General features: G+C 53.1%; 5 protein-coding genes across 16 annotated transcripts in view; 2 read left to right on the top strand and 3 right to left on the bottom strand.

Moving 5' to 3' along the window:
* Nucleotides 1-83: 83 nt before the first annotated feature.
* On the top strand, nt 84-11,001 carry LOC121591500. 2 transcript variants are annotated; one of them, XM_041912091.1, is made up of 4 exons: nt 84-351; nt 1,375-5,975; nt 6,231-7,072; nt 7,161-11,001. In XM_041912091.1, the coding sequence occupies exons 2-4, from the start codon at nt 1,562-1,564 to the stop codon at nt 8,433-8,435; spliced, it is 6,531 nt and encodes a 2,176-aa protein (XP_041768025.1). In that variant the 5' UTR covers nt 84-351; nt 1,375-1,561; the 3' UTR covers nt 8,436-11,001. The 2 variants fall into 2 exon arrangements, with proteins under 2 accessions (XP_041768025.1, XP_041768024.1); XM_041912090.1 differs by having other exon boundaries at nt 84-1,263.
* Nucleotides 11,002-11,182: 181 nt separating this feature from the next.
* Nucleotides 11,183-13,113, bottom strand: LOC121591501 (CCR4-NOT transcription complex subunit 11). The gene is made up of 5 exons (XM_041912092.1): nt 12,887-13,113; nt 12,716-12,810; nt 12,401-12,642; nt 11,802-12,335; nt 11,183-11,725 (listed from the first exon to the last, which is right to left on the bottom strand). Exons 1-5 carry the CDS (start codon nt 12,901-12,903, stop codon nt 11,255-11,257), a joined length of 1,359 nt encoding a protein of 452 aa, XP_041768026.1. The 5' UTR covers nt 12,904-13,113; the 3' UTR covers nt 11,183-11,254.
* A 371-nt stretch (nt 13,114-13,484) lies between these two features.
* Nucleotides 13,485-14,998, bottom strand: LOC121591502 (homeotic protein ultrabithorax). The gene has a single exon (XM_041912093.1). The coding sequence runs from the start codon at nt 14,725-14,727 to the stop codon at nt 14,341-14,343; it is 387 nt and encodes a 128-aa protein (XP_041768027.1). The 5' UTR covers nt 14,728-14,998; the 3' UTR covers nt 13,485-14,340.
* Nucleotides 14,999-15,645: 647 nt separating this feature from the next.
* On the bottom strand, nt 15,646-17,543 carry LOC121592479 (carnosine N-methyltransferase). Of its 2 annotated transcripts, XM_041913955.1 has the most exons (7): nt 17,302-17,542; nt 16,954-17,203; nt 16,757-16,875; nt 16,513-16,653; nt 16,279-16,441; nt 15,965-16,198; nt 15,646-15,886 (listed from the first exon to the last, which is right to left on the bottom strand). In XM_041913955.1, exons 1-7 carry the CDS (start codon nt 17,433-17,435, stop codon nt 15,782-15,784), a joined length of 1,146 nt encoding a protein of 381 aa, XP_041769889.1. In that variant the 5' UTR covers nt 17,436-17,542; the 3' UTR covers nt 15,646-15,781. The 2 variants fall into 2 exon arrangements, with proteins under 2 accessions (XP_041769889.1, XP_041769888.1); XM_041913954.1 differs by having other exon boundaries at nt 16,757-17,203; nt 17,302-17,543.
* A 317-nt stretch (nt 17,544-17,860) lies between these two features.
* LOC121592480 (hornerin) overlaps nt 17,861-21,396 on the top strand; it is a 53,796-nt gene continuing 50,260 nt past the window's right edge. For 2 of the 10 annotated variants that reach the window (XM_041913957.1, XM_041913956.1), the window contains exon 1: nt 17,881-18,122. The gene's annotated coding sequence lies outside the window, so the exon portion shown is untranslated. The other 8 variants (XM_041913965.1, XM_041913964.1, XM_041913961.1 and 5 more) reach the window with 6 other exon arrangements.

Here is a 21,396-nt window from a genome sequence, read left to right as displayed (position 1 = left end):
ATTTTTTTTTAATTCCTCCATTCAGCACTTTTGTACCACTAGAACTCCCACTGTGCGCTGACTCGCCTGCTGAAATGGGTCCTCCAACTTTGACAGATCAATTGCTGTGTGCTGAACGTATGTATGTATGTGTGCGTGTGTGTGTGTGTTCATGCGCCTGTGTACATGGGAAATTGTATATGTCCGTCTTGTGTCTCTGTGGGAAGGTGCGAAGAAAGTTTTGCGTTCGAGAACGTCGACCAAAACGACACACCACCGTTTTATCGTCTTTGGCCGCGAGTTTTTATCGAAATTGCTGCCGAGTAGCTGATACAGGGCATTGCTAAAATGTGCCACGGCCCGTAATTGCAGGTGCAATACACACACAGCAACCATAGAGAACGATTTCGCGTTGTGCCTACCCTCCAGCGCAGTGTCCAAGAGCTAGTGCCCCGAGCAGAACAAGTGCAGTGGAAAATGTTGGCCACCGCTCGGCGTAGCTGGGCGTGCGGTGAAGATGCCCGGAAAGCCATGGAAAATGGTGCCTAGAAAGTGGAGGCTAGACACGCAAATCGGGAGCGGGCAGTTACCCCCCCGCAAAGAAACAGATGCTGTCGTAGTGAAAAATAGATTCCTCTACAGCTCTCTGCTCTTCGTGCAGTGTACATAGTAAGAGTTGGAAATCTCCCCCCCGTTGACTCCACCAACCTTCTCTATTGATGTGGCAGTTGTGGTCGGTGGGGTTTGTGCTGGTGTTTTAGATGATTCGGTGGGTCCACGGACGATACAAGAAAATTGTGTGAACAATAACTGATTCAGTGCTTTGTGAGAAACAGAAACAAAAAAAGACCCATATTCGTTGTGGCAAACTGTTCGCTTCATAGAGAGATAGAGAGCGAGAGAGAGAGCGTGAGACATAAACGGTAGGGTGAGAGGTCACAGCCACAGGTCAGACAAAAAAAAAAGAAACAGTGGAAGAATTGCGGTGCAGTGTGGTGTACGGTGGTGGACGAACATTAAGCAACAACGCCACAATCGCCAATCCTCTCGGTGCTCCCAGACACCCAAACACCCGCCCCAGGCCCAGCAATCATCCCTCAGCAAAACGCGTAAAGTTGATACCAAACAAATAGTGTGTACAAAGAGTGGGAGTGAATGAGAGAGCGAGAGAGAGATAGAAAGGGCCCGGAAGGGATGCAATACTGACCTACAACAAAGGCGTTTGGAAAACATTGGAAATGAATGAATCTCTACACATCGAAGCAGCAATGAGCACTGAGGATGGTGTGTAGTTTTCCATTCCAGCAACCGTTCCAATAGCGTTCGCTACTTTTGTCCGGTCGCTAACCAACCCCCCCCCACACACACACACACGTACACTTTATTCTATTTTAGGATCATCATTTTCCCAGCTTTACGTTGTGCCGCTTGTTGCCGTACCGAACCGAGGAGGCAGCGTCCCGTCCCGATACACTCCAGGCAGCGCCAGTGCAGCGCCACTGCAGCGCCGGTACTATGACACACCGACAGTCGGCCACGCGGTCACCGTTCGTTCGGCGCACAGCCAGCTGCGATAGGGAAAATGCTGGATGCGATTGTATACAACGGCTGCACGCATCGATTGCTGCGATTGGGGGTAGCGCTTGTGTTTGTGAGCACGCTGGTGGACTTGCTAGCCGCGTCACCGACCACCGTGTACGATAGTTACGGCGACAACCGGGCGCTTCCGGTGCGCGTAGACGACCGCTCGAGCGGCGGCTCCTTCTTCTCATCCCCGCTACATCCGCCACTTTCCGCGCAACAGAGCGCGGGGGAAACGCTCCCCCCAGTGCAACAGCAGCTGGTGGTCGGCGGTGGCGGCGGCGTGACGCGCGTCCCGTGGTACGGCCTGACCGAGCTGTCCGACATTCTGCTGCTCGGTGTGCTGGTGACCGTTGCCGTGCTCGGAACGCTACTGTTCGTTGTGTTAGTGTTGGGCCTGCGGGCCAAGTTGCACCTGCTGCGGCAGGACCGGGCTGCCGCTGGGGACGATCGCGCGGAGCTGGCTGCGGACTATGCGCAGGAGTGTAGTGCGATCAAGTGCGTGGGAAGTGGAGGGAAAGGGAAAGTGATCAAAACACCGCCAGCGTCGCCTCCGATCGTGCTGCTGGAAGCGGGCGCAGTGGTGAAACCGGTGCCGACGACGTGCATTGCCGTGACCGGGGTGGACGGGGGCCGTCGCCGTACCGAGCAGCATTTAAACCAGTCCGACAAGCGGCACCGCTCGCCGGGGGGAAGGGGAAGCAAAAGGCGGCCGCCACCGGTCGCCAGTGGGCAACCGTTGCCGGTGGCAACGGTAAACATGAGTGCGTCGATCGGGGCAACCGCGTCGATCGATCCTGCCACCAGCAGCGCTAGTGGGCGCGAAACCATCGAGCACGTTACCATCGACGATAAGGACAGGCTCCTTCGAGGGCAGCCACGTGCCGAGCAGGGCGAAGAGCAGCAGCAGCAGCCAGTGTCACCGCTGCCATCAGCACCTCCACCACCGTCCGACAAGCGGAACGTGCTCAAACGGCAAGCCGTAGCGGAGCTTTCCGTATTTGCCGGTCTGCCAGCGCCGGGAACGCCCGGTAGCGGATCGCCCACCGCCTACCTCCAGCTGCTAACGCCACTGTCCGCCTCGTCGCTCTCCACGTCCGCCGCTACCACCGACAATAATGCGACCCCGACGAAGGGCGAGCCCGGTGGGGGCAGCGCGGCCGGCGGGGGACCCCTGTCCGCCGCGGAATCGATGGCCGCCGCACGGTTCGGCTTTTCGCCCCGCTCGATACACTCCTTCACCATGCAGACGGCCACGTACTTTCGCTTCCCGGACGTGGACGATTTCACACCGACACCGCGCACGCTGCCGAAGCGGCACGGGGGCGCAGGCGGCGACGAAACCTGCTCCACTCCGCCCGCCGTCGATGCGCGCACCGAGGAGGAGGAGGAGGAGGGCGGTGGCCAACTAAGACGGACGGAGCGTGATACAGCGGCGCCCAAGGTGGCGGTGTTGGCTCCATCGCCGGGCTCGATGCCCCTACCACCATCGCCACCGGCGAAAGGAAACCCCAAAGAGGGTGAAGTTACACAGGACGTCGTGGCTGCTATCGTAGAACAAATGGAACAACTGCAAGCACCACCACCACCACCACCCGCATCCACCAGTATTGAGCCGCATCGTCCCACGGCACGCATCTGCGCACCGATGGCGAACCGACGCGTCCGGCTGAAATCGATCTCGCTCGACTCGGAGGGGGCGCGGCTGGTCGAGGAAAACCTCACCTCGACCATACCGGTGCAGGAGCTGGTCGGGATGGCAGCGCACCGAACGGGCGGATTCGACAGTGTCATCGACGACGATGACGATGACGAGGAAGAGAATGAACGAGATGATGATGACGACGACGATGATGGGCATGACGAGCGTGCGAACGCATCCGCCGCACACGATGAGACTGACCAGGACGAGGACGAGGCAGCCGCGGCTGCGAAGCAACGGTCGGCGGCACGGGCGAAGCGCGTCCGCAACATTTTAAACCTTCGGCTGAACATCCCGCCCCTGCCGACCGGCGGCGGGACCGGCTCGATGGCATCGCAGGGCAGACCGCCGCCACCGGGCGCTTCCCAGTCGACGGGGTCGGTTGCGAAACCGATCGTGAAAACGGTCACCGTTACGGGGTCAGTATCGAACCCAACGATGAGCACCCAACAACAGCAGCAGCAGCAGCAGCCCACTTTACACCACCGCCACCACATAGAGGACAGCAATGAGCAGTTTTACTTCGAGTACTTTGACTACGGTGACGAGGAGGACGAAACGGACGACGAGTACGACGAGGTAGAGTACGGCGAGGAGCACGAGGACAATAACAACAACAACAACAACAACAACAACAACAACAGCAGTAGCAGCGGCAGCCACACGGTAGCGCTACCACCGGTCCCGAAAACGCCGACCCTTTCGCAGTACAAGCAGAAGGCGAGCTCGCTCGACTCGGACAAGCTGAAGATCTCGATCCAGTACGGTGGCAGTGGTGGTGGTGGTGGTGGTAACGGTGGCGGTGCTGGTGGTAATTCCAGCGTTTACAGCTCCGTCAGCTGCGGCGGCGGCATGAGCACCATCATGAGCATCGCACAATGTCAGGGACAGGGAATGTCCCTGCACAACACATATTCCCATTCGCACACACAGCAGCAATTTGGGCAATTTCAGTTCCACCAGCAACCACAGCAGCAACAGCAACAGCAGCACACATCGCAGCAACCCGCCGGGCAGTTGCAGCAACCGCGACGGGTGTCTTCCGTTTCCGTGCCAACGACGCCGAAGCGATACCAGTATCGGACGGCGGCAAACCATCACTATTATCACCATCAGCAACAGCAGCAGCAACACTACGCGAGTGGACAATCAAAGCTGAAACCCTCGTACCATCCGGGGCCGGCACCAGCGCCCTCTGTGGGCGGTGACAGCGGTGGCGCCACGGCGAACGGCAATCGGAAGGAGAAGAAATCACCGCTCGGGCTGAAAGCGATGGGCGGCTGCGGCGGGGAAGGTGGAACGACACCGACCCAGTCCCAGTCCCAGTCGCCCTCCGAGCAGGGCGGCAAGCAGGACGACGGTACCAAACCCTCCGTACCGACCAGCGGGCGGTCGAGCATACTGCAGCGACGGGGCTCCAACCACAGCCTCACGCTGAATCTGGACGTGTACAACCGCAGTGGGGGCAGTGTCGATCTGACCTCCTCCAGCTGCACCAGCCTGTACCGCGGGTCGTACAAGAACCTGCACCAGGTGCAGTCGCACACGCAGCTCTACCAGCCCGCGCACCAGCACCCGGTAGAGCCACCGGTGCGCGTCCAGTGCCATCAGGCGTCGCCACAGCAACCAGCGCCGGGTTCGGCGACGGTCGGCGATGGCACCACAACCACCAGCGGTACCATGCACAACAACAACAACAACAACAACAGCAACGGCTCGAACGCTAACACTAGCAAGAAGAATCTCCTGCAGCGACGCGGCTCCAACACGAGCCTCACGCTGAATCTCCGCTCCGGGGTCGGGGCGGGCGGTGGCACCGGGTCCACCTTCGGGCTGAACCGCTTCAGCAGCCACAATTCGCTCAACACGGGCATGGCCAGTGCGCTTGGGGCGAGCAACAGCCATCAGCACCACTCGCAGCAGCAGCAGCAGTACCACCAGCAGCAGCACCAGCAGCACCAGCAACAGTTCCCGTCCTCGTCCATGGTACGGTTGGCCGGTTCGCGCAAGAGCCTGCTCGAGCGGCGCAACTCGAACGCCAGCCTAACGCTGATCAACGTCAACCAGCGCACGCTGTCCGTGTCGAACTGCAATTTGCGCGGTTCGATCTGCAGTCTGAACAGCCTGCTGACGACGCACACGCAGAACGAGCCGGGCCCGTCCGACATGATGCTGGAGGAGGACGAGCTGGACGGTAATGGCGATAACGATCATCATCACTACCATCACCACCATCATCACAACCATCACCATCATCATCAGCATCACGGTCAGCATGGTGGTCATTCCGGGCCGCATCATGGCGGGCTGTGCCGTGGGGGTGGTGAGGGTGAGCTGCGGCGATTTGGAAGCAGTGTGGATGCGTCCTTCACCGGAACCGATGGCGCCGGAGTGCAGTCGGAGATGGGCAGGGCGGGCTCGCGATACAATCAGGCGCACGAGCGCTCGGAGCAGCAACATCATCAGCATCTTCATCACGCCGTTGGCGGTGGTGGTGGTCATCATGAGGAGTCGCGCAGTGCCCGCCAGCGCAAGTTCCGCAGCTCGGACAGTCTGCACAACATCAATGTGCGCGAGCAGGGACTGCACGGTGGGCATGGGGCGGCCGGTCCGTTGCAGAGCCGGCTGATGGACGCGGACAGCAAGCTAATGTCCGGCAGTGGCTATCCGCAGTGCAGCTGCCAGTCGTCCTTCGATGAGCGCCATCATTACGGTAAGTAAAGGCCGGCGTACACTGTCCGTACTAGCTAGCGTTATTTTGAATTTAATTAGCGCATCTGGCGGCGGTTGGTGGAAGCTTGCTTGAAATGCTTCGGTCAGCCGCCGCCAGATGCGCTAGTGAAAATTGAAATTACACTAGCGAGAACGATACATACATACAGGATACATTGCCTGGCCTTAATGGGAAATTTCCTCACGTACCTTTCAACTCCAATGATTTGGCTCCTCTTACTTCCTCTTCGCTTAGGATCGTCGGAAAACTTCAAAGAGCACCAGAACAAACTGTCGATCCATCGGGGACTGTTCCAGAGGGATCCGGCCACCGTCACGTCCACCTCGTCGGCCAACAATCTGTCCGCGCTCGGTACGGGCACGATGTACAGCGGCTGCTGCTGCCCGTGCTGCTGCGGCTGCTGCGGCTGCTGTGGCGGCGTGGCCGGTATCGGCAGCCACCTGGACGGCTGCTGCGGCGTGAGCGGGCCGCTGAAGGCGGGCGGCAACCTTAGCAGCAGCAACTCGAACGTGCGCAACATCTCGACCAAACCGCTCAGCCCGCAGACGACGAGCGAGGATTTCAAGATCTACCTCGCAAACATTCAGTTCCTGCAGAATGCCTCGAACGTGCTGACGATGGCGTACCTGCGCAAGCTGCACAACTTCTTTGCTAAAACGTACCGCAAGATGGTCGCGGCGACGGCTACGGCCGCCCAGGAAGTGTTCCAGCAGCAACAGCAGCAGAAGGAAGAAGCGGCTCACGAGAAGGGCCAGCACGAGAGCACGAAAATGGACGGGGAAGCGGCGACGACGGCCGGCACGAAGATGATGCTGCTGCACAGCGACAGCCTGCACCATCCGCCGGTGTGCGACGACGAGTCGTACGAGGAGGAGCACAAGCGGATGGTGCTGAAGATCCATCAGGAGTTTTGGGACCTGCCAACCAACTATCAGGAGAAGCCGCTGGTGTTCGGCTCGCAGGCAAAGAATCGCTACAAAACCATCCTGCCGAACGAGCATTCGCGCGTCATACTCGAACCGGAACGGTCACCGGCGGCCGGGGGTGAACCGTACATTAACGCGAACTACATCAAGGTAAGGCACACCGAGCAGCCTCCAAAAATGAATTGTGCAATTGTGAATTCGCTTTTTCTTTCTTTTTCTTTCCCCCCTTCCAAAAAAGGGTCCCGATTATGCGAACAACAGCTACATCGCTACGCAGGGCCCCCTGCCGAACACGATCTACGAGTTTTGGCTGATGGTGTACCAGAATGTGGCCCGCACGGCCACGGTGGCGGGCCGATCGTGTGCCAGCGCCGGACTCGAACAGAAGATAGTGATGCTGACGAACTTTGTCGAGAATGGGCGGCAGAAGTGTGCGATCTACTTTCCGCAGACGGCCGACGAGTGGGTCGCGTTTGGCAGTGGGGCCGATATTGATGTCGCGGAGATGTTGCGCGAGAAGGATACGATCACGGCGAGTATTGCAGCAGCGGAACAGCAGCAGCAACCCGAAGGGCAGGAAGCTGTTGGTGGCGTTTGCCAACCGGTGACGGTGCGGGTCCCTTGCGCCAGCTGCTTCTTTCTCGTGCACAACGTCGCGGTGGAGCAGCGCAACGGGTACACCGTGCGGACGCTGAACGTGATCTACGGTGCGAAGGTGAGCGACGCGGACGCACCGGACGGGGACGGATCTCGGGCCCTGTTTGAGCTGACGCTGTTCCGAGCGCACCATTACTGGTTTCCCGACTGGCCCGACCATCGTTCGCCGAAGGACATTAACGTGCTGCTCGACCTGAGTCTGGACGTGCTCGGCTCAAACGTGGTCGATACGCCGCGGCCGGAAAGCAGCAACTCGCTGAAAGGCAACCAGCCGGGCACGCCGGGCCTGGAGGAGGTAATGGGTGCCGCGCAGCTCGCAGCTCTCAGCTCCTCCTGCACGCCGACCGTGCTGCCGATCGTTCACTGTTCGGCCGGCATCGGTCGAACCGGCTGCCTGATAGCGATACTGAACGGGCTGCGACAGCTGCGGCTGTCGGTGATGGCGCACCAGCGCAGGCAGCAACAGCTGAAGCAATCGCAGGCGCAGACTGTTGAGGCTGGCAATGGGGAGCTGCAGTCGGGCGGGAGCAAATCGGCTGCCGACCGGATGCAGGACGAGCTAGAGCAATCGTTACCGCTGCCACCGGTGCCAGGCAGCGGCCCGGAAGGCCGTCGGAAGTCCACCGTCCAGATGGACGGTTCAGCGCTGCTGGCACCGAATGCCGCCGCTGGGCGAGGCGGTCAGCGCGAGGGTAGTGCGGTAGTGCGCGAGTCCGGCCAGGTGGACATTTTGGGCATCGTGTGCAACCTGCGGCTGCAGCGGGGCGGCATGGTACAGAACTCCGAGCAGTACGAGTTGATCCACCGGGCGCTCTGCCTGTATCTGGAGAAGCTCACCCAGGATGGACACATTTAGGATAAAACAAACCATTTTTGAATCTTTGTCTACATAGAAACTGATTTGTATTTGCTGTGAAAACTTAGGAAATGACAACAAGCTGTTGTTGTATAGGTGAGGGCCTGCGTCAGTGGGAAGGAGTACCACCAAGTGTGCAAGAAGATACCAAAGAATTACAAAGTCGACAAGGATGGCAGGAATCAAACAATCAAACTAACGCGCGGGCGATATACAACAAAACAATACGCTAATACGCTAACACCCAGTGGCAGGGGGACGGGGTGAGCAATCGTACATGGTAGATCTGACTAACTCTTAGTGGTAACGGTGGGGTAGCATGATAAAAACAGCGGGTGACTATCGTTTCGTGGGGGAGGGCAGGGCACGACCTTTAAATGGAACCACGTAATGGAATTATGAATTCAATGTGTGTGTGTTGTCCTTACGATGGATGTGCAGGTGTTACAAGGGGGACAAGGCAGCAGCAGCAAGTATTCTTATTGTATGGGATTGAATTAGTCACAACAAAAAAGCAAGTGGGTGAAGATGAAACACGATAACTTAATACATTATACTAAACTGCAAACATTAACAACACAAGGGAAAAAATCAAATGGTAGAATCATTGTACCGGACACATCTGCTAATATATAAATGTATGTACGTGTGTAGTGTCTAAGGGGGTTTTTGAGGAAGGGGGCATGGGAGTTTTATGGGATTGGTATAATGGGATTTTACAATACATTTGAGGGATGAGGGGGGGGGAGGCGGGGACGGGGGAGAAACTCACACACACAATCACACAATGCCGCAAACAGAGCCAAGATCCCGCCCGCTCGGCCCACCCACCCTCGGAAACACGAATATATTGACGAAACAAACAGACAGACAAAAAAGGGATAAAACAAGGGAATACGCTAAGGGAATGCGCTTTATATATGTTTTAGTGTAAGCAACCGTATGTTTGTATGAATGTGTATGGGAGAGGGAGAGAGAGTGCAAGAGAAAGTGATGCGAAGTATAATATAGATTAATGGTAGGGACAACTAAATTATTGCATAGATGGAGCATATATATATACATATACACACACCAAACAGCAACAAATCCACATATACACACACACACATACCTTACAAACATCCTTACAGGGGGTTTGCAGGAGTTCTCATAGTTGTGGGACACTTTACTGACTTTTTCTTATTTGAAATGAATTTAATGTAATGCGATTTGGAATCTATAGCTCCCTTGTTGGACAAATCCAATAAGAATTTCTCCAAATCCAAGGAGCCAGTCTAAAAAGGGTGCTAGAATCCAATTTCCACCAAGTAAAGCTCACTTCCCAGAAAGAAAGAGTCAAGGAAGTGTCGCACAGCTATGAGAACCCCTGGAAAACCCTGTATACACTTATGCCAATGGAAGGACAACAATTGTGGTGGTGTTTGTAGCGTCGTAAAAACAAAGGAATAGTATGGGAAAAGGCTGGACATTTTTTATTAATTTAAATTTATCGGCATAGAATAAATGTTTTTTATTTGTAAATTAGAAAACTTGCCCAGAATCGGAACGTATTAACCTTATGAGAAGAACAAGCAAACTAAACACTTGATCGTAGAAAGCATGAGATGAGCAACAACAAAAAACCGTTTGGCAAACATTTGTAGTGTAGAACAAAAAGGGAAAAGGAAAAAAATTCAAACGGATTAGAGTGTATTTCGTAGCAAACTTAATGAGACGCTGCTGGCAGATGAGGAGAAAACAGCCGAGAGAGAAAGAGCACAAAGCAAAGCCCATTTACTGTGGATCCATTTTTTAGTGCGCGGGGAGAGTAACACCCCCTCGCAACCTCGTAGATTGAAGTATTTAAAATAGATATTTTTAAACAAACAAACAAACAAAAACGCAACCTAACGCGGCACCACAGCTGCTTCTACACCACCTGTGTACTGGTATTTTGTGAAATGGTAAAATTTTATCGGGAAATTACACAAACACACGCGGCACTGTGCGTGCTTATCAGCCCCAGCAGAAGCATCCCGCGTCATCTCACGTGCGCGGGCGGGATGACCGTCCCCGCACGTGGGCATTACAGTACAATCGAACCACAGCCTCCAGCCAGCTTCTGGACAGTCTCTGGTGTGCTCAAAGTATGTTTTTTTTTTTCTATGTTAAATTTGCATAAGCGCGCAAAGTTACCACACACACACACCGGTAGTAGGGGAGGATAAAAGCAGCAAAACTAAAATGGCAATTTATGCCGCTGCACGTGGCGTAAGTGTTGCGTAGGCTTTTTCTGCAACCTTACTGCGCCGAAAGGTCGGTGTTGATGCGCAGAGAGTTTTGAAGTGGCTTCAAGGAGCAGGCCAAGAAGCTACTGCACCGCGCACACATCTTTTACGCGAACGCGCATACGCGTGGTGTGGGGGGGGGGGGCAGAGGTACAACAGCGATAAAACCAAATGAAAAGAAGGAACACAGATAAAAAAACACGAGCAAAACTGAATTGCTAACTAAGAATCAATCAACCACAGAAAACCAACCACAACCAACAATATGTGTGTGTAAATAAATGTGTGAAAAAATAGTTTTCCGTTTTTTTTGTTTTACTTTGCGCGAAAGAGCATGTTAGAGTCAGCACATGGCGAGCACTGCAGCATCTTGAAAGGATCGTAGTTCACTGTGCGTTTTGCAGCATGGAAACGGAACAGAAATGTCACCGAGTAGACCGTAGTCGCCGTACAGAAGTCACAACAGGTCAAAGAACGTGTGTTAGATCCATTTTCAATGTATTGTAAAGCGTAAATTAAGTGTCGTGAGTAAAAAAAAAAAAACAAACATTACGGTTGAACACTTCCGCCACCGGTGGTTGCTGGTGCCGTCCCAGAAGTTCCGGCCGTGCTGCCCTGGTCCAGCTCGAGCTGCTTCAGCAACCGGTACAGGGCGGCCGCCTCCCGTATCCGGCTAAACTCGATGCAAAACGCTTCGATCTCGATGTACAGCTGCTTCACGTCGATGATCTTGTTCCGGATCAGGCTCTGCAGGAACACGCACACCAACCGTACCAGCCGGTTCTGCATGTACTTGTCCCGGATCGTCGAGCACGTGCCGATGCTGTTCACGATGTACAGATGCACGAAGTGCACCGGCAGATCGACCGACGTGGTCAGCCGGTTCACCACCTCCATCGAGTGCAGCGACAGCTCCATGTCGACGATCACGTCCAGGTACGCATCGATGTGGCGCGTTTTCAGCATACGCATCAGAATTTCGATCGCAATCGTCGGGTTGTATTCGATCAGGTTCGGGAGCTGTCCCAACGGGGGAAAACACAAGATTCCAATTAGAAATTTGTAACATCATTTCCGCTGGCTTTAACCGATGTACCTTTTCCGGCGTAACGCACGACAGGTGCGTCTGCTGCGTGTCCTTCTCCAGCTCGTTCACCAGCGTCTGCTGGTCGGCAATGCTGAGCGCCTGCCGGAACGATTGGTCCAGCAGCGTCTGCAGACACTTGTCCGGCGTTGGTTCCGCATCGCTGCAGCTATTGTACACCGGCTTGTGGTACGAGGGGCTGCCCAGATCGAGCCAGATCAGCTCATCCTCGCACGTGAGCAACGGTGGCGCCACGGACATGAACGTGGGGCCGAGCGCGTTCAGCAGCGGATTGCTCGGGTTCGCCGTCATCCCGCTCACCAGCTCCTCGATGGCCGCTCCGGTGTAGTTTTTGAGTGCCGGTTCACGGCCAGGCAGCACGGGCAGGGCGGGAATGATGTTGGCCACATTGGAGCGCACGGTGAGGGGGAAATCTTTTAGCCGCTCCGCTGCTTTCGCCTTTACGAACGCAATTTCGGCCGGCCCGACCGGGGTGGGCATTGCGGCAAACGCTTGGCAGAACAGGCGGGGTGACTTTTTGTCAATCTGTGAGTGAGGTGTGTTTGTGTGTGAGTGAGTTGCTTGTTTTGAGTGAAACGAAGAATGCTTACGTCTGGATCACCGTTCGATAGTAGCAGATGAATGAACTTCAGCTCCACCATCTGCGCGGGGCTGCTGCTGATGGCCGGCAGCAGTCCACCGAACGGTTCTAGGAACCGGGCCAAAAACAGGAAGAAGGGAGATTCCGCCTGCTCCTTGCGGCGGATGTCATACAGCACGTAGATGCCTGCCAGCCGGTGAAAGGGAAGGGCGAGATCGTTCTGCAGCAGCAGCAAAGCAAGCGCTGATCCGACTGAAAGATAGAGCAACATAGCAACCTGAATTAGCGGGATCGCTCCAAGCCGGCCGGTGATGCATCCTCTTACCCTGGAACCAGTTGCCCGCATTGGTGAACCGTTTCTGAATGATCGCCGAGACGCTTTCGAACGTTTGATGGTCAACATTCTTGCCCGTTATTAAGCTGCAATGCAGAAAAGCAATGATGAAAAACACACATACGCCCAGCTCTGGAAGCGATCAAATCCAGCCTCACTTACTCGTACAGCTCACGCATGTTGGCAGCTTCGTTTGGTTTTAATTAACTAATAAGGAGAAAGCTTGCCACTGCCACCACCACCACCATGCGGACAATTGTCAACAGCTGACTCGGCGGCCTATCCCGCGGCTCCGTAAGACGACCGGAGGAGCAAACACCAAAACAATCCCTTCCGTTTGTTGTTGCTGCAAGTTTGACATAACAGATGGCGTGGAAGGGCGAGAGCGCGCGCGCACACACACAAGAGAAAACAACGCACGGGAAGAGGTTGCAAAGAAGCAGCAGCAGCAGCAGAAGAGAAAATCGTTAACTAGGTTGAAGGGTGGACAGGGGGGCTTTCACCATGGCAGCATTGCGGAGCCACACAAAAGAGTGTGCGTAACCATGTTTTCCCATGCTCAACAGTAACTAACAGTAACACTTCCCATCTGCAACACCTTGGCAACGGCAAACAGCGTTTTTCGAGGAGGAACGAAAAAAATGGAACCCTTCCTCTTGCCCCCACCCCCTTCCTTCTGCCCAACGAAAGATTAGCGTCTATTTTCGGAAAAAATGGTTCTTTCACCCCGGAAGATGCAGAACATGAATGAAAATGGGGCTTTTTATCCATGCAGCTGGCTTTTTAATTAAGCTGTAGTGTATAATTTATTTGTTCCGTCATTTTGTGTAAGAGTACCAGGGGGATGGCGGAGGCGATCGATTGGTCTTTGAGTGTTCCCGAGCCCCCCCTGCGTGGGGATTGTGGTGCTGCTCACGCTTAACACTTTTACTTTTTGGAAGTTATAATACCATACGCAAAATACACAATTAGAAAGTAATAGTTATCGGTAGAGAGGCATTGGGGTTTTTTTTTGTAAGTAAACGGGATTTTGTGTCGTCTTTTTCTTGTTTTTTTTGGCAGTTCACTCTGCTAGCCCTTGCCCGAAAGACGATAGGCTAGCGAAAGGGGAAGGGGTGTGTGTAAGTGTGTGTGTGTGTGTGTGTGTGTGTGTGTGTGTGTGTGTGTGTGTGTGTGTGTGTGTGTGTGTGTGTGTGTGTGTGTGTTTCCATTAAAAGCTAACAATAGAAGTTCGAGGTACAAAAGACATTAATAAACAAAATGGAGCACTCTGCGCCCTCCGACCGATGCGGATCGTCCCGGGCGCGCACGCCGGAGGTGTGTCCCCCGGGGTGCGGGCAGATGCTTCCGTTGGGTGCCGTAGAGTATGATGTAAACACAATATAGAAAAGCCGGAACCTGCTGGCCCGCATTGCGGGGATGTGGGAGGGTTGGTGCTCCCCATTCCCGTGCTAGTAGTAGTAGTAGTTCACTTGTTTTTTCTACTTCTTTTGGTTCCGTTGCAAAGAGCAGAGAGATGTGCAATGCAAAATGCGCGTTACTTGCGGCGAGTGGTTGTGTGTTGGATGTAGTGAGTTGGATGGGGCGGGGGAGGCAGGGTGATGCGCTCACCCAGCTCACCAGAAGCCCTGGGAGTGACCGCCCGGTGGCACGCGGGCCCGTTCCGACGTTGCCTGCTGCCTGTCCGCCGACGCACCGCCACCGCCATTTGATGATCCATTTTGCGCTGGTGCCGATGATCCGTTGTCTCCTCCGGTGGACGACGGTGCGGCGCCACCACCACCGCCTCCCTGCTTTCCCGTATCGAGCGACTCGTTCGGGTCCATCGTGCCCATGACGGCGTTCATGTTGGACGAGTTCTGCTGGTTGTTCTTCGGCCGGGGCGGGTTTTGCCGCACGTCCGACGAGCCGAAAATGTCCGAATGGCCACCGCCCGGGGGTTTCAGCACGCGGCTCGAGGGTTTCGCTTCCGCGGCCACACCAACGTTAAAGTTCGTCGACATGATATTGCGTGAGGAGTTTTCGAGGGAACGTCGAAGGGGTACTACACAGTGATGAAGCACAGTCTGCAAAGGGTTGCGGTGTTCCTCCGGTAAACGCGGACTGAAAACGTGAACACTTAACACAGCGTCGGGGTTTGGAAAAATGCACCAGAGCACGCCTTGTTCCCTTGCACGGCAGGTCGCTTTTGTCCCTTTTTTTTCTCCCCTGTGTGTGGATCAATAAACTGAAGCGTCTGTGCAAGGTGCAGAAAATTTCGGTTGGCGTTTCACGGCAGTTGACAGATGGACAATGGGTTCGCTTGAAATTGGGTCGCACGCAGGGACACGCCTGCAAGTCACCGTGCGTGACAACTAGTAAAACAAATTTGTTTTAAATTTTCACTGAAGTTAAGTAAAATTGCAAATGAGATAATGCTGAATTTGAAAGCTGCAAATCGCGTTATCAACAGAGTTATTGGGAATTCATCGTTTGGATCGTGTCCCAAAAGCGGTTACTTTGGGCCACATTGGTTCGTTTGATTGCGAACATGTTTTTGAATTCAACGATGTAGGGTAGTTTTGAAAAGTTGCTTCAAAATGCATTCTTTCTATTGGCTTTACAATGCCTTCTGCACATTGAAACACATTGGAAATTGGAGCTTATAAATGGGTTGGAGAGAATGAGATCATGTTGAACTGAAATCGGATGATATTAACCCATTTCCTTGTGCCATTTCCATAAACTCCGCATGATGTCATCGAGCCAGGCATGACATCATCAAAACGAAAAAAGCCGAGAGAAGCTAATAACAACTATTACCTGTTGAGAATTGTGGTTGTGATGCGGAGAGAAGCAAAATCTCCATACCACCAGACTAAACAGTCTTGAAAAATTCCCAACGACTCACAAATGAAACTCCCCAATCTTCTCACTGTGGATGGGAAAAGCGTAATCAATTCTCTTTATTCGCTCCGATGAAAATAGTTCGTTACATCCTGCTCGGTGTATCATATAAATCCTTTTGATTTCGCAACATTCATTACGGCCTACGATGGCGAAGGCGATGGCATAAGGTCAGTTGTTTGGTTTCTGGCAAACCAGGTATATGCTGTTGTAGTGGCTTTGGTGCATTGAGGTGGGGTTTTGCGAGTACGTCGTCACGATGTTTGTTTCATTTTTCTGCCAACGAAATGATGAATGTAATTAAAGATCAAAAGTTGAGGTCATGTGGTGGTTCGAAATGAAAGTTATGCTTACGAGAATGATGAAACCAAGAGAGCGAATAATTTCCAGCAGATCCTCGTACGTCGGCTCGATGCTGCCCTCCTGCGGCACGTCGGAAAAGTGGTACAGCAGCGGTCCCAGATTCACCCAAATGCCGCCGGGTTTCAGTATCTTCTTGATCACCTCGATAAACTCGATGATGTTGTTAGCACAGTCGATGAAGAAGCAGGTGGCTATACACTCCCAGTAATCTTCGTCCCGGTATACCTGTCGCAGTGGATAAAACAAAAAGTAGGAAAATGGGCGGTTGGATATACTTTCTGCCAGAGTTTGCGTCCTCGCCGTACCTGCAGAAAGTCTCCCGCCACCATATTCATCGTCCCTTTGGGTGGGAATTTTGTGGGGCTAACGTCGGGAAAGGAAACCGGAACGAGCTGATTCTGCTGGCTCAGATTGTTCACCACCTGGTGCACCCACGGGTAGATTGTACACTGATTTGCAGCAACGCATCTATAGAAAAGACAAAAAAGGTGCCAAAATTAACATAAATGTACTGAAATACCAATACCAATACCTCATACCTGTTTAATACAAAATTGGACGCAATGAGCATGAAGAGCGAAAACTCATTGCCCTCGCAGTAAAACCCCTGGCAGGCAAGCTCGTAAATTAGCCGCCCTAGCCCGGCGCCGGGCACCAGAATTTTCACCTTTGTCAGGTCACTGCAAAAACAAACAAAACACACAGCGCGCATTGACAGTGATTAGATAATGCTGCTATCAATTGGGGCGTGCTGCACCACCGGGCGTGCTGCACGAGACTCACTACTTTGCCGGGTTGAAGAAGGCCGTAATCTCCTGTACGATTGGGCTGTAGCACTGATCCCGCTCCAGCTTGCCCTGCTCGCTCCAGTCGCGAAAGATTTGCTTCAGCGTGATTTGCACCTGTGCAGGAATAAAGAACCACCACGTGGGTGAATGAATTTCGTCACTAATCGGCTTTGATCGGTGCCGCAACGCTACCTTTTGAAAGTCCTGATAGCGCAGCTTCAACCCGTCCGCCGGCTGCAGCTCGGGCTCGATGTTGTGGTCCGCATTTTGAAACAGACAGTTGGCGTCCTGTATGATCTGCTTGATCACTTGCGCGTTCACCTCGACGCAGCGCCGCTGGTTCTGCAGGTGCTCCCGGTAGCTGGTCAGCATCTGCTGGTGGGCCGGTGGTAGCGTCTCGAGAAAGCACTCCTTCCGCTTCAGTTCCGCCATCGAGCTGTGCCTAAAGGAGAGGAGCGGACGAACGCGTTAGCATCGCTTGCAAGCAAAAACCCCCTCGTGGGGTCGGGCGTCACGTTTTCCTGCACGCGTTTTTCGTACCTGTAGTACTTGAAGGCGGCGATGATTTTGAAAAAGTTTCTCCGCTCCTCCTCCATGTCTTCGATCAGGCAGGCTTCCGGATCTTCCGGCACCGTTTCGGGCGCGTGTCCTTTTGAAGACGAAGACGATTCCATGACGGGGTGGTTGGGTTGGTTTCTGCTAAAGAAACAAAACAACAAAAAAAGCACCTCCTGCCCGTCGTTCAACGGTGGCGTATCCAACGATTGCAAATCAAAACAAAAGCAATCCACCGTTTTGACAGCTAGCGGCGATGTCTATTTACGGTGTGTGGTTGAGTGCTTGAAACGTTTCGTTGTTCGTTATTTGCAAAAGTGGCCCTTTTTTATCGCATTTGGGGTCCCAAAATTACAAAATTTGCAGTTAAAAACGGAAATATGTGGGAAAATCCATCCCACACAATTTGTGCCATTCGCGTGCAAAGAGTTTTGCGAAAATATTGTGCCATTTTCTGCCACGCATGACGTTTTGGGGCGCGCGAGCGGACAGAAAAGAGAAAGAAATAGCGATACAAAGAGACACACATACACACACACGCACACACAGCCATGCCCACACAGGAACAGATTGCGAAACATGACAGCAGGTCGGGTTTTCCACGGCTGACACAGGCTGCTCTCGCTCGTGTACGTACTCGGTAATAACTCGCCGTCGTCCCTCCCCCGAAAAAGAGCCCCGTTTTTCCAAACCGTCGATGAAAGGGGCTGCAAGCAAGCAAGCAAGCAGCAGCAGCAGAAGCATCAGACAGTGGCAGCAGTGCAATCGTGCAAAACGTAGTAGTAGTAGAAGAAGTGCAGCAGCTGGTAAGCTGACGGTGCCGTGTGTCTGTGTGTCCCTGTGTGTGGGTGCGGGGAGGAAGGCTGGCTGCAGATTTTGAAGGGGTGCCCCTTTGCGGTCACGACGGTGGTGGGTGTCAGGCCCAGGGGTCGTGGTCGCATTCTCGGCCACCGTTCGTTCGCAATCTCGAAATCTCCCAAATCCGAACGGAGTTGCGGGATGGGGTGAAAGTAATAGCAGCAGCAGCAACAACAATAACAATATCGTGTGTCCTTTCCCCGTCGTTTCCCGTACCCGTGGCAGAGAGAAGAAGAGGAAAAGTGCGTACCGCCGAGCCGCGAAAGTGCGTGAAAAGTAAATTGTGTTCTTCGCAGCAGCCCCCGGGAGTGTGTGTGTCGTGTCTGTACGCGTGTGTGTGTGTGTGGTGGGCTAGGCGAATTGGGGTTACCTACACCCGCAGGAGAATCGAAGGGCGCGGGAAGGTTTTTTTGAAAAAGAGGCAAAAGTGCAAGTGAGTTGTCGAAAAAGTGAAACTCTTAGTTCCATGGCCCGAGCTCTGCTTTGCCCTGCTGCTGCCCTTTTCGCGATAGGGGATTGTGGGAAAAAGACATTTCCGGCGGCTCCTTGTCAAGGGGAGGGTGCGGAAGTGGGGACACCCCGTGTCCCCGATACAGGATGGGAGGGGATTGCGACGGAAAGTGCACACTTGCAAAACGACGGCCCAGATAGTGTAAAGGGACACTCAGGTCAGGCCAGATATAGATTTTTTTGTTTCGTCGTGGTGCGCCGTTCTCGTCTCTCTCTCTCTCGCACACACACATGGAGATTATTTAAAATATTTTTTTTTCCACCGTGATCGAGTCGGCCCCTATTTCCTGGCCTACTAATCCCGTCCTCCTCCTGCTCGTCGCTGGTGCTGTTCGGGAGAAGAAATCTAAATGGAAAAGAAGGCCTGTCCTAACACGCGATTTGTACGATTCTGGTCCGGTCAAACCCGGATGTAACACAAAGTCGTAGAAAAAGCCCCCTTTTTGTGTGGGAAGTGCGGGGGGTGATGTGCGCGTATGTGACGAGCAAATTAACCGAAAGGAATTCCATCTTTTGCCACGCACAAGGACATAAGGTTGGCGAATGAGCAAGGGGGGGGGGGGGGGGAGTGGGCATGCCGTTTTTGTGAAAGGCGCCACACCGTCACACAGCAAAACGCACACACTATCAATAACATACATCCCCCATCCCCCAACCACCACCGTTTTGATCGCTCATGTCGGTCATCGTGGTCGTCGTCGTCGTCGTGACTGCGTGAAGATTGCGGGTTTTCGATAGTGTGAGGGGGCAGCGCAAAACTTTCGACCGAGGCGCACGGGGAGAGCAAAAAAAAGGTCAACATTCCGACCCCCTCCTCCCCGTTCCCTTCGTCATGCGTCCCCTTCTCTAGTAGCCCAGACGGATTATTGCGTGCGTGCGTGGTACTTTGTTGGTGAGAAAGTGAGCGTATTTTGCCTTCCCCCTTTGATTGATTCCCCCCCCCCCCATTCCCGTCTTCTTCTAAGCTGCGGTGGAAAAAGCCTTTGCCACCGCCAGTGGTTGTCTGCATGATGTCCCGAAAAAGTCGTTATGAGTCAGCCATGTGTGTGTGTGTGTGGGTGTATGTGTGGTCCGTTCGCGATCGCGTATGTGTGTCGCGCAGGGCCTGCTTGCCCGGTTGTGAAAACGTCATCGCCTCCCAATACCACTGCAAATACGGACTGAACGCGTGTGTGTGTGTGTGAGAGAGAGAGATAGAGTGAGACAGCGCGCGCACACGCGAGAGGGACAGAGCAGCAACTGTCATCCAACACACCTTCTTGGGTCGCGCTGGTTGTGTGCTGTAGTCGCGTATTGTTTGCCTCTGCCCGCCGTCTACGTCGGTTGTGTTGAAGGTGGTATTTATTTTCACGTCATCAGGACGACTTTTTTGTTGCCCACAATAGTTAGTAGTGTGCATTCTGCGTGTGTCTGTGGATCGTTCACGCATCACTAAATCACGAACGGAATTCGGTGACAACGAACGACGACGACTACTACGAACCTACTGCTGCTTGTTCAACACCATCGAGCAGAGCGCAACCAGCTGATGACGTTACACACCTTTCCGCGGTGTAGCTGTGTGTGTGTTTGTGTGTGCGTGTGTGTGTGTGGGTATTGGTTGCGAGATGTCACTTTGCATTGCGTTGCGTTTGAGGGGGTTCAGTGTTTTCTACTTTTCCTTACGGTGGGGACGTTAGGGAAATGATGCAGCAATGCTGATGGGTGAGCACAGATTAAGAAGAGGCAAGCGATCTCTCTTTCACTATAGTTTCGCTATCCGAATCCCAGTGTTTCCACCTTTGTGAGGTTGACTCTATATTTTCACTTTTAATTACAAGTTTGGAAAACTAACAAATTATACACACACACACATGGTGGAGGGTTGTGAACGGCCACGGTGTCATCGTCAAGCTCGGCTGAGGATGAGGTGTGTGCGGGAGCTAAAAGTAACGCGAATTAATTCACCGATTTCTGTCGGTCATTCTGGACATGCGGTTACTGTAACGGCGGGTGCATTGTGTGTTTGTGTGGGTGTGTGTTGCATACCAAGCGGATACGGCTGCATCAGCTGGCCAGCCAGTGACAAGTCAGTCCTCTCGCTTCAGGAAGGTGAAGTGCAGGTTGTTCACCGTGAAACAGTGGCTGTATATGTGTGTCGAGTGTTTCGTTAATACGTTTTGATAATCGAAAAACATGCGACGTTAAACCCGGTGTCTTTCTGGTCCATGGAATTTAGCACATTTTCGATTTTGTTTTTTTATGAAAAAAGCGCATTATAATAATCAAAAACAGTACTTGTAGTTTCAAAACCTTTTGATTTGATTTGAATGTCGCTTTGTATGTAAATTTCTAAGTAACTTTATCCTCCGGGAAAGAAGTTTTGTGTTCTTTTTTATATTAATGTTATTCTGAATAAGTTTGCACTAAAACCTCTGATCACAACCATCCAATCAGCAAGCAAACACACCTATTATTACACCTTTTTAAAACGGAATTTGTTGTGGGCTGGAACTCACGATCAGTTGTACACAAGGCAGAGCACTTACCACAACACCAAAACCCCATAATTAACTAGGCCCGTTAAAAGTCCTTCTTGTATTACGCATGAACAAGGAAAACGTAAAAAATAGTCCCGTTTTCGAAACCAAATAAGCCCAAAGAGACCTTTAATGCTCGTAAAAGCTTTCCAGGAATGTACAAACTAAAAAAAAGTGGCTCTCGTTATTTTAA

Source organism: Anopheles merus, chromosome 2L (assembly GCF_017562075.2).
Source record: "Anopheles merus strain MAF chromosome 2L, AmerM5.1, whole genome shotgun sequence".
NCBI classification, from domain to species: Eukaryota; Metazoa; Arthropoda; class Insecta; order Diptera; family Culicidae; genus Anopheles; species Anopheles merus.
The sequence above is the reverse complement of the archived record's forward strand: the minus strand, read 5'-3'. Positions and strand labels throughout refer to the sequence as shown.

Bases quoted from the DNA above. Each gene is read 5' to 3' on its own strand.
- LOC121591500 (XM_041912091.1), top strand. From the start codon at position 1,562: ATGCTGGATGCGATTGTATACAACGGCTGCACGCATCGATTGCTGCGA. The intron at 5,976-6,230 runs GTAAGTAAAGGC...CTCTTCGCTTAG, and splicing joins CGATGAGCGCCATCATTACG to GATCGTCGGAAAACTTCAAA. The intron at 7,073-7,160 runs GTAAGGCACACC...CTTCCAAAAAAG, and splicing joins TTAACGCGAACTACATCAAG to GGTCCCGATTATGCGAACAA.
- LOC121591501 (XM_041912092.1), bottom strand. The intron at 12,643-12,715 runs GTAAGAGGATGC...TCTATCTTTCAG, and splicing joins TGCGGGCAACTGGTTCCAGG to TCGGATCAGCGCTTGCTTTG. The intron at 11,726-11,801 runs GTACATCGGTTA...CCGTTGGGACAG, and splicing joins CGTGCGTTACGCCGGAAAAG to CTCCCGAACCTGATCGAATA.
- LOC121591502 (XM_041912093.1), bottom strand. From the start codon at position 14,727: ATGTCGACGAACTTTAACGTTGGTGTGGCCGCGGAAGCGAAACCCTCG.
- LOC121592479 (XM_041913954.1), bottom strand. From the start codon at position 17,435: ATGGAATCGTCTTCGTCTTCAAAAGGACACGCGCCCGAAACGGTGCCG. The intron at 16,654-16,756 runs GTGAGTCTCGTG...TTGTTTTTGCAG, and splicing joins TTCTTCAACCCGGCAAAGTA to TGACCTGACAAAGGTGAAAA. The intron at 16,199-16,278 runs GTACGGCGAGGA...CCACTGCGACAG, and splicing joins TGGCGGGAGACTTTCTGCAG to GTATACCGGGACGAAGATTA.